Source organism: Mus musculus, chromosome 11, assembly GCF_000001635.26.
Source record: "Mus musculus strain C57BL/6J chromosome 11, GRCm38.p6 C57BL/6J".
Lineage (NCBI taxonomy): Eukaryota > Metazoa > Chordata > Mammalia > Rodentia > Muridae > Mus > Mus musculus.
Genome location: NC_000077.6, coordinates 104,576,621 through 104,589,929, shown reverse-complemented (window position 1 = coordinate 104,589,929; position 13,309 = coordinate 104,576,621). Strand labels below are relative to the sequence as shown.

Below are 13,309 nucleotides of genomic sequence, written 5' to 3'. Positions count from 1 at the left end.
GACTGGCTCCACAAGAACAAAAATCACATCTGATACTGTAAAACTGGCCAAAACTGGCTGGGAGATCAGAGCCCTTAGTGAGGAAGGGGCAGCTCTTGTTGTGCTAAGTGGATGTGATATGCTTCTCCTGGCTTTCTCTGCTATTACACAAGCCAGTATTCTGTGCCTAGGGAATGGTACCACTCTCAGTGGCTGGGTCATCACACCTCAATTAATATAATCAAGATAATCCCTCATACACAGACAAGCCCACAGGCCAACCTAATTACATAATTCCCCATTGAGACTACCTTCTCCTGTGATTCTAGATTGTGTCAAGTTGACAATTACCACCAACTCAAAAATATTTGGGCATTTTTGTTGTTGATGATAATGGTGGTGGTGGTGATGATGATGATGGGAACTGAGCCATAGATGGTAGACAAGAGCTGACCAATGAGCTATGTTCCCAGCCATTACTATCACTATTATATCTGAATGTTCTTGAATGGGGACTATAGTTCCCACCTCCTGGGCTGCTGGAAATGGCTGTTATCTTCTCAGCACAGGGACAGTCACACAGTAAGAGTTCAGGACATTGATTGTGGGTTGTTTTGTTTGTTTGTTTGTTTGTTTGTTTATCGCTCTGAAATTTGCATTTGTCCTCAAAGGTGCCAATTTCATGGTCACATCATCTCTAATGACCACTTTCCTCAAATCCTTCCCACAGGTAGCAGAGACTGTGGGCCGGATCAGGAACTCGGTACTGAGTTGGGGAAGAAGGCAGGGGCGTCCTTGGGAGGGGGAATTCTCCAAGCCAGGTTCTGTTCACAGCCTCCGAGTCATTCCCTCTGATAAGGGGACTTTCCAGAAAGCTGCACTTCCGACCTGGAGCAGACTGCTCCATGGAACCCTGAACGGAGGTGGCTGAGACGGGCCTTTAGGGTCTTCCTCACAGCAACTGCCCTGTGTCCCATCACTTCCCATCAACCCATAGCAGGGCCAGAGCCTTCCTTAAGTCATCCCCATTGAGGTAAAAGGACAGGAATCTCTTCCATCTTCATGACGGTCCCCAACACAACAAAGGAAACATACTGACCATGGCAGTTCCCACAGAGTAGGAAAAGCTCCAGAGCCTTTTCATCAGTGGACAAGATGGCCAAGAAGCACCAAGCACCTCAGCTCATCAGAACAGCTCCCACATGGGGAGACAGTATACAAGGGACTTCAGTGCCTGAGGGTGTGTGCAGGATAGCAATGACACCAGCCCTGGACCTCAGTGGAAGGAGACCAGTGAATGCACTTCCGTTTTTGTTTGAGTGTGGTTTGGCTGGTGGGTTGGCTATTGTTTTGCTGTTGTTGTTTTGTTAGAGGTTTTATAGATGTATCTAATTTTTCCCCTTTGATTTTGTTTATGAAACAAGATCTTTCTATGTAGCCCTGGCTATTCTGGAACTCACTACGTAGTGAGTCTGGTCTGTTTTTCAGGTACCAGGGGCACCATGCTCAGAGGAAGCACCTCATGTGCCCACATCAAGAAACCAGGACCAAAAGCAAAAAATAAAAAATAAAAATAAAAACCATGCTCCCATGCTCTATTGGGACAACACGGTGGCGTGTTCCTCAGCTATAAAAGGTTGGCAATTTAGACACAAACTACAACATGGATGACACGGGATGGATAGGACAATCGCTGCATGAGCTCATTTATCTAGAGTAGTCAAAGTCACATACACAAAACACAGAGTGCTGATTGACTGGGGTGTGGGTGGCACCAATAAGTACTTCCCGGGAAAGGACCCAGAGCCCATTGCATGCTGGGCAAGTGCTCTACCATTGAGAGACATCTCCACTTCATGTAAATAGTCTTTCTTTTCCCCCTTTTAAGATGGTGCGTGTGCGTGTACGTGTGCGTGTGCGTGTGTGTGTGTGTGTGTGTGTAACATGTGCATGAAGGTGTCCTCAGAGGCCAAGATGGCGTTGGACTCCCTGAAGCTAGAGATACAAGTGCATATGAACCCCTGGACATGGGTGCTGGGAGCCAAATTCAGGGTCCTCTGTAAGAGTAGCAAGCACTCTTGACCCATGAGTCATCTCTCCAGCTCTACAATGTGACTGTCCTTAACACTGTTGATTGTAAAATTGCTTATTGCGCTAAAGTCTGTATTCTAGGTGTTTTAAAGTGCTGGGGACCTAACATAGACTAAGCAAGTGTGGAGCTAACACGGAGCTAATTTTTTTTTTAAAGCAGGATCTCTTGTAGCCAAAGCTGGCCTCAAAATCACTATGTAGCTAAAGATGATCGGACCTGCCTTCACCTCTCCACCACTGGGATCACAGCTGTGTGTTTCCAGGTCTGGAGCTATTTCCAGGAGGGGAAAGGAGAGGAAGAAGCAGAGACTGGGTGAGGGACCCTGACAGCCCCAGGGGGTCACTTCCCACTTCCTACCTCCTGAGGGGCGGGGAGGGTAGAAAAGAAACTTTGTGGTCCTTACTTCTGCCTGCCCTTCAAAGGCCTCTCCCTCATGTGTCTGACGCCTCTACTTCTAGATGAATCCTCGGCCTTTTGGCTTTGTCTCCACGATCCAAATCGTTTCTCAAGAATACAAGGCCTCAGGTGACATTATCTCACACACACACACACACACACACACACACACACACACACACAAATTAACTCCATTAATTAATGTTTAAAAAAACAAAACAAAACAAAAAACAAATCAACGGAGGGATTAATGAAACTCCAAGCTGGGGCTCTTTATTTCCAGGGAAGGTTGTGGGTCAGAGAAGCCATGTGAGTCCAATACTCCGTAACAGTAACAGCCGCTGTGGATCTCTTGCTTTCTCACGCAGGGCCAAGCACCTGAAAGACAGTGCCAGGTGAAGAGAGTGTGCAGCTCCCACATCCCACGCCCTCATCAGAGCCCTATCACTGCGAGGGCGCTACACCAAGGGGCTGAAGGAAAGAGGCATAAGTCAGGGGCTTCACCCTGGAGTGGGCTTTGCCTCACCCAGAGCCTGTGCTGTGCCCAGGCCCGAAAGACCTAGGGAGAGACAACAGGGTCTAAGAGTAAAGGTCAAAACAGGACATGGCCCGATAGTTGTTGTTGTTATTGTCTGTTTGTTTGGGGGTTTTGGTTTTGGTTTTTGGTTTTTGTTTTCCTCTGGAGCTGAAGTTAGAGACAATAGTGAACTCCTATGTGAGTTGTGGCAATGAAACCTGAGTCCTCTGGAAGAGCAGCAAGTGCTCTTAACAGATGAGCCATCTCTCCAGCCCCCATAAGGAGAGGGGATTTTTTTTTAAGATTTATTTATTTATTATATGTAAGTACACTGTAGCTGTCTTCAGATGTGCCAGAAGAGGGCATCAGATCTCATTACAGGTGGTTGTCAGCCACCATGTGGTTGCTGGGATTTGAACTCAGGACCTTCAGAAGAGCAGTCAGTGCTCTTAACCTCTGAGCCATCTCTCCAGCCCGGTTTTGGTTTTTTTTAATGCCAGCTTGAGTTATCTGAGAAAAGGAACCTCAGCTGAGAAAATGCCTCTATCAGATCAGGCAAATCTGTAGGATTTTGTTTTGTTTTTTGTTTTGTTTTGTTGATTAATGATTGATGTGGGAAGGTCCAGTCCACTTGAGGGAGTGCACTGTCTTTCAGGTGCTTGGCCCTGTGTGAGAAAGCGAGAGATCCACCGCGGTTCTTAGGAGTATTGGACTCACACGGCTTCTCAATTGTGAGACACCCCTCAATTGTGTAAGAAGCAGGCTGAGAAAGCCACGAGGAGCACAAGGAGCAAGCCAGTTCACAGTGCCCCTCTGTGACCTCTGTCTCAGTTCCTGCCTCCAGCTTCCTGCACTGAGTTCCTGCCCTGGCTTCCCACAGCCCTGATGGGACCTGGGACCTGAGAGCTGTAAGCCGAATAAACCCTGCCCTTCCTAGGTTACCTTTCGGTCATGGTGTTTATCACAGCAATAGAAACCTTACCTCAGAGAAGGCAGAAGACAGGGGGCAAGAGGTTATAGAGTTAAGGAGAGAGGGCTGGAGCCCCCACCCCCCACCCAAGCCCCAGGCTGCCCTCCTATCTTAGCCCCACATCCCAGGCACAAGACTTCCAGGCCACATGGTACTGTCTGCCCATGAGCCCCAGAAGGACCTTGAGGAAGAAGTAGAACTCACCCTGGAGAAACGTGCTTTACCCAGACATGATGTGCTTGACAAAGGCTAGGAAAAGAGAAGGAGAATCAGCCACAGCGCCCCCTGGAGCTCTGCCCTCCTCTCCACTCCTTAAACTTCTGTCCCCATACTTTCAACCTTGCCACACCCTCTCTGCAGGTGGCAGCTCTCTTATTGGAGGGCTGGTGGAGAAGGTATAAGAGCAAAGGGACCCTACACTCTGCTGTGTCCCCTCTGTGCTGACGTCAGACAGACAATGCATAAACGGCATCGTCACTACAGACCCCACAACCTTAAGGAAGGTGTCAGCATGCCCACTCCCCATCTGAGAAGACTGAGGCTCAAAGATAGGAAGTGACTTGTTCTAAGTCACAAGGATGGTTTATCACAGAGCTCTCCTGAGCCAATGAGATGGATCAGTGGGTAAAATCTCTTGTCACAAAAGCCTCACAACCTGAGTTCAGTCCCCAGGAACCAATGGCAGAAGGAAGTATTGATCTCTGAAAATTGTCTTCTGACCTCTGAACACGGATGTGCACCTGTACCCACACCCATAGCATATGTACACGCACAATAATAATATACATGTTAGTGTCTCTTCTATCATACCAGATACTCACTCCCAAGATGGAGAAAACAGCACCCAGTTAGAATCTGCCACAACCCATCTGAGACACACATCCTGCAGCCTCTGGGCTGGCTCATCCCATCCCACGCCGCTCTTCCCCTGGGCACTTCAGAAAGCAAGGAAAGACCTTACCTTCATAGTTGATGCAGCCATTGGCATCCTCCTGCCCAGACAACAGCTGCTCCACCTCTGCCTCGCTCATCTTCTCTCCTGAGGGTGTGGGAACGGGGTCTTAAAGGCAAGTGGCCAAATAGGGGGAACTGAAGCACTCATAAGGCTTAGAGCCCACCCTGGGTCTTTGAAATGGTTAGTGCCACACCTCAGCGAAAGCTCTGGCAGGATCTCCGGATATGCTCTGAGGCCTCTCCCCTCTGCCTCTCCCCTCTGCCCACAGCACAGTGGTAAGGTTGGAAAACAGGCCCTGGATTAGAATTTGCCAAAGGCGGGGGCCCTTAGATACACCCCACCTTATGCCCTTGGCCCCTCTTATCCAGACATTCGCATGCGGCTTTCATCCCCGCCCAGCGGACGTACCCAGGGTAGCAAGGACATGCCGAAGCTCTGCACCCATGACTGTGCCGTTGCTTTCTTTGTCAAAGACCCGCAGCCCCTCCACGAAGTCCTCATAGGTGCCCTGCTCCTTGTTGCGGGAGATGTGTTGCAGGATGGGCAGGAACATCTCGAAGTCCAGTGTCTTGGAACTCATCTCTTTCAAAGCGCATGATGGCAGACAGAGACCACCACGTAAGTAGATGCTCAGGGTGGGGGTAGGGGTGCGGGTAGAGGGGAGGGAGAAAGAGGTCTCTTCCCAGCCCTGACAGTGCAAGGCTTAGGTCCCAACTGCTTCTGGGTGAGACGCTCCACCAATGGCAGGCAGAGTCATGGAGATAAACCAATAGGATTGAAAAGAACAAACGCCTTGTAATTGTAATTGTAATTCTGCGCTGGGCCGGGTCATTAGACCATTTCTGTATGGGTGCTGAAATCAATCACATTTAGACATTGACCCCCACACTGACCTTCAGGCTTGGGTTTGCCCAAAACGCGCAGCACCTCTGCGTTGGTGGGGTTCTGGCCCAGGGCCCGCAGCACGTCCCCACACTGCCCGTAGGTGATCTTCATCTCTCCCGTTGGAGTCCGGTCAAACAATGAAAAGGCCTCTTTGAATTCTGTAGAGAGACACCCAGCTATAGCTCCCTGCCCCCAGAGAAGGCGGTGGCTGGGATTTGCTCGGTGACGTAGTTAAAGGATGTAACATCCCTTCAGTCACTGTTCCAGGCCGTCCTTGGAAACTGCTCCTACCCCATCTTCTGACAACCAAAGCCTCCTGGGGACGCCATGACCTATCCAACACTACTAGTCTTTGGCTCTCTTCTCTCGGTCAGTTATAGGCTTTGACTGTTTCCCTGTTTCTCCTCATCCCGCACCCTTCCCTGGTGAGTCTGACTAGAAAGCGTGGAGCAGTGAGAACATCCTTGCCCCGTGAGGCTTTCCCTGGTTTTCAGCTCAGCTCTGCCTAGGAGAGTAGGAAAGCCAGGCTGGGTCTCAGTTTCCTCCTGCTTTCCCATCATCCCTGTCACTGTGAGTGTCCCCAAGAGGTGGCAGGGTATGGAGATGGCCTATTATCAGTACTGCCTGTTTCCAGCTGAAAGAGCTCCATAGCCAGACAAGGTGACATTGGGCCACAGTTCGACCACACCAGACCTTCACTGAGAGCCACTGGTAGCCTTTGGTAAACCAACACCTCTGTGGGTCCTCTGCTTCTTAGCTTTAAGTGCGGACACAAAGTCCAACTGCATGGATGGCTGGTGGGATCGCAAGTGTGTGCCTCACAGAGGTGACAGACCAAGGTGGCTCTCGTGTCTTCCTGCCTCTGGGGCTAGCTCTGTAAAAGACAGACTGACACCTTGAATGGTACAGAGCAGGTATCTAAGGGGCAAGGCCAAACTAAAGCATCCATGGGCTCTTTGCAAACAGCCTCAATTCTACAACCGTTTGTTTGCTTTTGTTCCCTTCAGACAAGGTCTCACGTGGTCCAGGCTGGCATCCAATGTGCTCTGTCACAGAGGATGACCTGGCATTCCTGATCCTCCTGCCTCTACCTCAAATCCCAAATGCCGGGATTACAGACGCTCGCCACCACATCTGGCTGATTCTCCATCAATTTAGGTTCAATTAATTTATTAGAATAATATGAACAGGCAGTGACACTGTAGTTACTTACCTCTTGCTGTCCACAAAGAAGTGCACAACCACAAACCACAACTGACAACGGACTGCAGCTGCTTCTAACACAAAAAGCCCCATGGTGGAGGAATATGCAAATCTGTGAGGGCTCCGAGGAGTCAATTGTCGAAAGCTAGTTCCTATGGGGGGGGAGGTGTAAGGAACTTGGAGCCATGTCACCCAGAGACTGCAAAGCTTAGAAGAATGTGGTAACCGGCTCCGGGCAGACAGAGGGTGGACGTGGACAAGGTGCCAAATAGTCACAAATCTCTGAACTGAACTGAACCAAATACCCTCACTTTGAAGATGAGAAAATTAAGATTTAAAGAAGTCACTTCTGGGCTGGAGATATGGCCCGATGGTTAGCGCTTCCTGCTCTATCTCTCAATCAACCAGATTTCAGATCCCAACACCCACATCAGGCAGCTCAAAAAAAGCCTGTAAATCCAGCTCTAAGAGCTCTGGTGTCAGCTTCTGGTCTCCCTGAGTGCACAAGCATCCACATGTAAATAAAATGTGCCTGGAAGGAGGAGAAGGAAGAGGAAGAGGAAGGAGAAGAGATTGAACCACTTCTTGAAGGCTCATAGTGGAAGAACTGGTGACAGTAAGTCTCCTGAGTCCCAAAACACCTTCTTCCCATTGTAACAGAAGAAAAGCATTGGCTGGGGCTGAGGGTGTGGCTCAGTCAGCAGGGTGAAGTCCTGGGTCAGTCCCCAACACCACATAAACCAGACACGGTAGTGCTAGTGCGTACTTACAATCCCAGCTCTCAGGAATGGAGGCAGGAGGGTCAGAAGTTTGAAGCCAGCCTCAGCTAAAAAGTGAGTTTTGGGCCAGGCTGGGTTATTTAAGACCCTGTCTTAAGGAAAAAAAAAAAAAAAAAACACTCACCAGCAGCCACAGCTTCACCAATAGGCAAATGAGACACTGGGGATGAAGATTAAAGAAGAAACCATCCTAATCCAACATAAAGAGAAACGGCTCCAAAGTCCCACCATGAATGGTTACAAACAGCTTAAAAGCCCTGCCTGAAACCCTCCAGGGAGAATAGGACTCAGCCGGCTGGACTGGCCAGTTCTCGCTGTGATCCCCTTAGGAAATGTAGGAATCTGATTATTAACTGAGTTTTCCAGTCCTCGCTCGTGCTGTGGATTTGGCATCGATACAGATGCACGGGTTTAACTAGAAAGCTCTAAGAAATAAATTCATGGCAGCAACCACGATTGCCTGACAGTGAGTCTCCACGTACGACAGAAACAGAAACCAGCTTCAAAACCGATGTGCCGGTTCACACGCTCTGTGTAACGGATACACCTTCTTAGAGAGGAAACCGACAATTGCCACTGTAATCTTACAATGTAAACGCAGGCATCCTTTCACCCAGGGCCAGGAAGACCACATGTCAATGTCTCCCAAATGGAAACAACATCAAAGTCTCTCTGATTATTTAAGTACATCCATGTGTGAGAGTCCTGAGATTTCTCTTTTTTAAGATTTATTTTATTTTTAATTATGTGTACATGGGAGGGGGGGCGTGGAGAGCACAGGAGCTGAAGTTACAGGTGGTTGTGAACTGACATGGTTGCTGGGAACTGAGCTCAGATCCTCTGCAAAAACAGTACACTACTGCTAACCACTGAGCCATCCTTCCAGCCCTTGAGATTTATCCTAAAGTTGCATCTACTGACACTTTATATAAGATTGGGAAATTGTCTCAATTGAAAATGAGAAGAGGGGGCTGGAGAGATGGCTTAGCGGTTAAGAGCACTGACTGCTCTTCCAAAGGTACTGAGTTCAAATCTCAGCAACCACATGATGGCTCACAACCATCCATAATGAGATCTGACTCTCTCTTCTCGAGTGTCTGAAGACAGCTACAGTGTACTTACATATAACGAATAAATAAATCTTTAAAAAAAAAAAAGAAAAAAAAAGAAAACGAGAAGAGTTGGTGGTGGAGACCACAGAAGAACTAGTGTGCTTGCAAGCCACCACTGGCCCTACCACGAGGACGGATGGACTTGTCGCAGACTTACTTCATCATGAAGGTGTGAGTGCTCATAAGCTATAGAGGGTTTCCTGTATCAGGAACAGAGAGATGGCTTTCCAGATGGCTTTCCAGATTGGTGGCAGGATGGGGTGGTAGAGGAATCAGCATTTGCTGAGCACCATCTGTATCTCAAGCACTCTGAAAGTGCAACTGGAATAAGGGTCTAGAACCAGATACCTGAATCTCTGGATCCCCCACTGCAGGCCCTGTGAGGATGGGCACCTAACTCCTCTGAGCCTCGGTTTGCCACCTGCTACATGGGAGCAGTAACAGCTACTATACCTCAGTGGGCTGTTTGAAGAATAACGTGACTCTGTCCATATAAAGTGCCCAGGACTGTGCCTAACAGGCCTGGTGAGATGATAATCATTTCTATGGTCAAAAGGGCCACTTACTCCTTCTCTGGAAAATGCAACAGAGCGTGCGGTGGTTCACACTCACCTTCGATCTGGTCAGCACTGAAGTCTATCTGTAGGGAGAGAAACACAGGAGTGAGGGCAGGGACTGCTAACAGCTTCCAAAGGGAAGGCTGGACACTTCCTCCAGCTGGTCACTTAGCAACAGAGGAGGACGCAGGGCTGAGCATAAACCAGTCTACTGATGAAGGAGCCGGGTTGGCTGCCTATGAAACAATGTAGCCTTCAAAGCTCTATCAACTCCAGTGGCTCAGCGCTTAAGTTCATTTGTTGCTCTTGAAGAGAAGCCAAGCCCAGTTTCTAGCATCTACATAGCAGCTCACAACCATCTATCTATACCTCCAGTTTCAGGGGTACTGGATACACACATGGTACACACACATACATGCAGACGAAACACTCCCACACATACAATAAACAAATCTTAAAAAAAAAAACTAAACAAATATCATCAAGAGGGAAAGAGAAAGAAGTTATCTATGTCATTCTAAAGCCTACAGTGACCCACCTGGCAATTCCTTTGGGTCAGTAGAAAATCCCTCTCATCCTAGACTGCCATGGATAGGCTGGTCTTACTGTTACCTCCAAGGTCTCCCCAGTTCCTAGTTCCCTGATGAGATGCACCTCCTCTGGCTTTGGGTGCTCACCACCGCTCGCCCTGGGACTCGCTCTTCTGCCTGACGCTGCCTGTCGTCTGTCTCACTGTATGAAGCTGCCCGTCCCACTATCCACACCACCCTCCTCCTAGGCCCGCAAGTGAGCTCCTTGTGCCTGGACTCTTGTCACTGCTGACCTATACCTTTCTCATTAAAATCAGGTTGGGGGTGGGGCGGAAGATTTTTATACTTATCTCTAAAGTGTTTGGTACATAATATGTACTAAATGAATGGATGAATGGATGGATGGATTTGGGGTTCCTCCCCCCCCCCAACACACACATGTTGTGCAATGTTGAGCACAGAGCATCCTGGTGGTAAGTTCTCTAAATCAGCCGAATGAATGACCAAGGCATCATTTTAATAGGCTTTCGGCAATGTCACTTCAATGTCCTCCTCCACTCCACTCAACCCTGGACCTCCCTTCCCTAGTGGTGGTGAGTGTCACCCCTGGAGCATGTCATGTGCCACCATCCCATGCCCACCCCACCTCTTCTCCCTGAACTGACCCCACAGGGGCTCAGCCAGGAAACTGCGGAAGCGTGGTTTGGTCAAGTGTGGGTAAATGAGGAAAAGAAGTGCACCCCCTGGACTTGCGCGCCGCGGGGAAAGCCCTTGCTATGCTACCTCGCTGCACTATGCTGACCCTCTGAAGCAAAGGTTACATTGTCCTCCTTTGCAATGTTGTTTGCCCCAGGAGCAGGCATGTAAAAGAAACCAGGACAGAAGCACACAGCCTGACCACGTAGTCATCATGACACTGACACTGACACGCTGGGCTTGGGGTTACCTCTGCTCTCACTCTAATCAAGGAATCTCATAAATAAAAGAACTAGGTGACTACGGGAACGGGAACAGAAGGATGGTTCCCATGGATACTGTTGACGTCCTCCTTCCTCCCTCCCTCCCTCCTCTTCCCCCCCCCCTCCTATTTTAAAGGATGGACATTGAGGAAGGGGGAGATGAGATGGGCAAGTGTTCCTTTGATGCCACTGGGCAGCTCTTGTCCAGACAACAGGAACCAGGCATAGTGTTTAATCAGATACATCAGAAATAAAGGCAAGTGGGGCTCCTGGGAACACAGACGACTGACTTTTAGGAGAGACGGCAGTGCAGAAAGCAATTCCACAATTGTCAGTTTCCCTGAGAGGAGCCATACAACCAAGTCCAGGTGTGGGGCAGTAAAACTGCCTTCACCTCTCTGACATGCCAATTCTGCTAAGCCCCTTGCAGGACTACTAGGGTCTCAGCATGGTATTGTGTGGAGTTTCTTATGTGGGCTCTGATCCTGAGAAGACTACAGTGGCCCACACAAATAGAGGGTTCAGGGTCTCTGCCCATGTGCCAGAGAACCTTGTCTGCATTTCTTATCACCCCAGCCTTGTCTTGAGGCTGAGATCCCCGGGGGTGGGGGGGTGGGGCACCACTCCAGACCTGATATTAATAGCTCTTCATACCAGTAGCCACTTGACCTTTCCCAATCTGGTGCCGAGTGGTCAAACTGCTCCTCCCCAGAGGCTTCGGGACCCCCTCCCTCCCAGGCCCAACCCTTCCCAGTTCATTCCTTCAACAGCTGGGCCAGATTGCTGGAGGCCTAAAACGCTTGCGTCAGTCCACACCAGCCCCAGGGAGAGGAGTGCTACCAGAGCAGTGGGAAAAGGGGGTTATGATGAAGCAGGGCATAAATCTGGGGGGCTGAAGAAAACTGACCCAGCCTCCTCACCAAGTGAGAGAAAGCCCAGCCAGGAGCTGGCCAGTCAGGCTAGAGTGTGGCCGATCCTTGAAGGGAAAGAGAAAAAGAAGCCCTCAGGTTCCTCTTGCCTTCTCTACCTCTCTTGCCTAAAGTATATTAGTGAATGAAGTCTCTCATACCCCAACACACAAAAGCATCCCCCCGACCCCTCTCCCCGATTCCCAGCCACACTGCTGGCTCCCACTATGTGTCTAGTTCCCATAAGCATGTTCTACCTCTCAGATGGAGAGATGATGGGGAGATGATTCAGCGGTTGAGAGCACCAGCTGCTTTTCCAGAGGAGCCCCTTTGCACATAGCAGCAACCTGTTTTTAAAACAGAAAGCCTCTGACCCCAATCTCGGTACTGGTTCTGCTGGCCCTCGGGGCTATGATCTAGGGCATACAGGCCCTGGTCCTCATGTCTGTCTGGCCTGAGAGAAATAGATCTCTCAGCCTGATGGTCCTTGTCGGTGTGGTGGGTTTGACTTACCTTCACACTCTTTGGGTCAAAGGCAGAGTCCTTGAGGGGCTCCGGAGCTGCGGATGCAGCTGGAGCAGGGGCTGCAGCCGGCTTGGCAGTCTCCTTCTTAGGCTCGGGTTTCTTGGGAGGCATGTTGCTTTAGGCTCTCCAGTGGAGGTGGGACCTAGAAAGGAACCAAAGGAGGAGAGGTGGCTCGTGAGAGAGAAGATGGGAGACTGGAAGGCCTGCCCCTGCTTTTATTCTGGGTAGGAGCCCCCACAGAGGGGCTGGGGAGGGCAGCAGCAACTGCTGCTGACTATAAAAGGAAGAGACACCAGCCGGGTGCAGCTGACATCTCAGTATTATCACCAGGTTTGAGCCACCAATCCATCCTCCCCCACCCCAGCCCAGCCCACCCCCACCCCCCATGCACACACCTCACTCATCTCAAGGCTTGCACCTCTGGGACAGATTGGTCCTTTCCTGCCAATTGGTGGAAACCCAGAGAGGGGTGGGAAAAGAGCCCCTCTCCAAGGGGCCAGAGCAGCCAGAGAGGGATGAGCCGACTTGAGCCGTTGATAACCCTCACACAAAGCCCAGGGGAGGTTGAGGCTTTTTTTAGTCCCTCCTGAGCAGGGGCAGCCCACTACACATTCCTTTTATACCAAGAGCCTTTAAGCTAGCCCTAGGCCCTGCCCTGATGCTCAACAGTTCAGGCATGGAGCCCTGAAGCAACAGCTGGTGGAGCTGGCTCTGCTATTCCCACTCTCCCAACCGCAGGGCAAAGCCCTGTGTTGTCCAGGGCAAGCATCCCAAGAACTCCACAGACTTCAGCTTCCTAGATCCACCCTCTACCCGCAGTTGTTCTGTAACAAGTATTGCACATTTGTGCCGAGGGTGGAAATCTGGGTAAGAAACAGAGATATGGCAACAAGTTGGGAGGCTGGAGGTTAGGAAACTCAAGATCTGTCTGTTGCTTACTAT

General features: G+C 49.9%; 1 protein-coding gene across 8 annotated transcripts in view; it reads right to left on the bottom strand.

Moving 5' to 3' along the window:
* Positions 1 to 2,714: 2,714 nt before the first annotated feature.
* Myl4 (myosin, light polypeptide 4) overlaps positions 2,715 to 13,309 on the bottom strand; it is a 41,199-nt gene continuing 30,604 nt past the window's right edge. For 3 of the 8 annotated variants that reach the window (XM_030245638.1, NM_010858.5, XM_030245637.1), the window contains 7 exons: positions 12,356 to 12,509; positions 9,501 to 9,528; positions 5,803 to 5,952; positions 5,318 to 5,491; positions 4,916 to 4,993; positions 4,159 to 4,203; positions 2,715 to 2,845 (listed from right to left, as the gene is read on the bottom strand). In XM_030245638.1, the coding sequence (XP_030101498.1) occupies positions 4,175 to 4,203; positions 4,916 to 4,993; positions 5,318 to 5,491; positions 5,803 to 5,952; positions 9,501 to 9,528; positions 12,356 to 12,478 (582 nt within the window). In that variant the 5' untranslated portion in view covers positions 12,479 to 12,509 and the 3' untranslated portion in view covers positions 2,715 to 2,845; positions 4,159 to 4,174. Of the gene's footprint in view, positions 2,846 to 4,158; positions 4,204 to 4,915; positions 4,994 to 5,317; positions 5,492 to 5,802; positions 5,953 to 7,900; positions 7,937 to 9,500; positions 9,529 to 12,355; positions 12,650 to 12,762; positions 12,946 to 13,309 lie in introns of those variants that run through there. The other 5 variants (XM_030245636.1, XM_030245635.1, XM_030245634.1 and 2 more) reach the window with 4 other exon arrangements.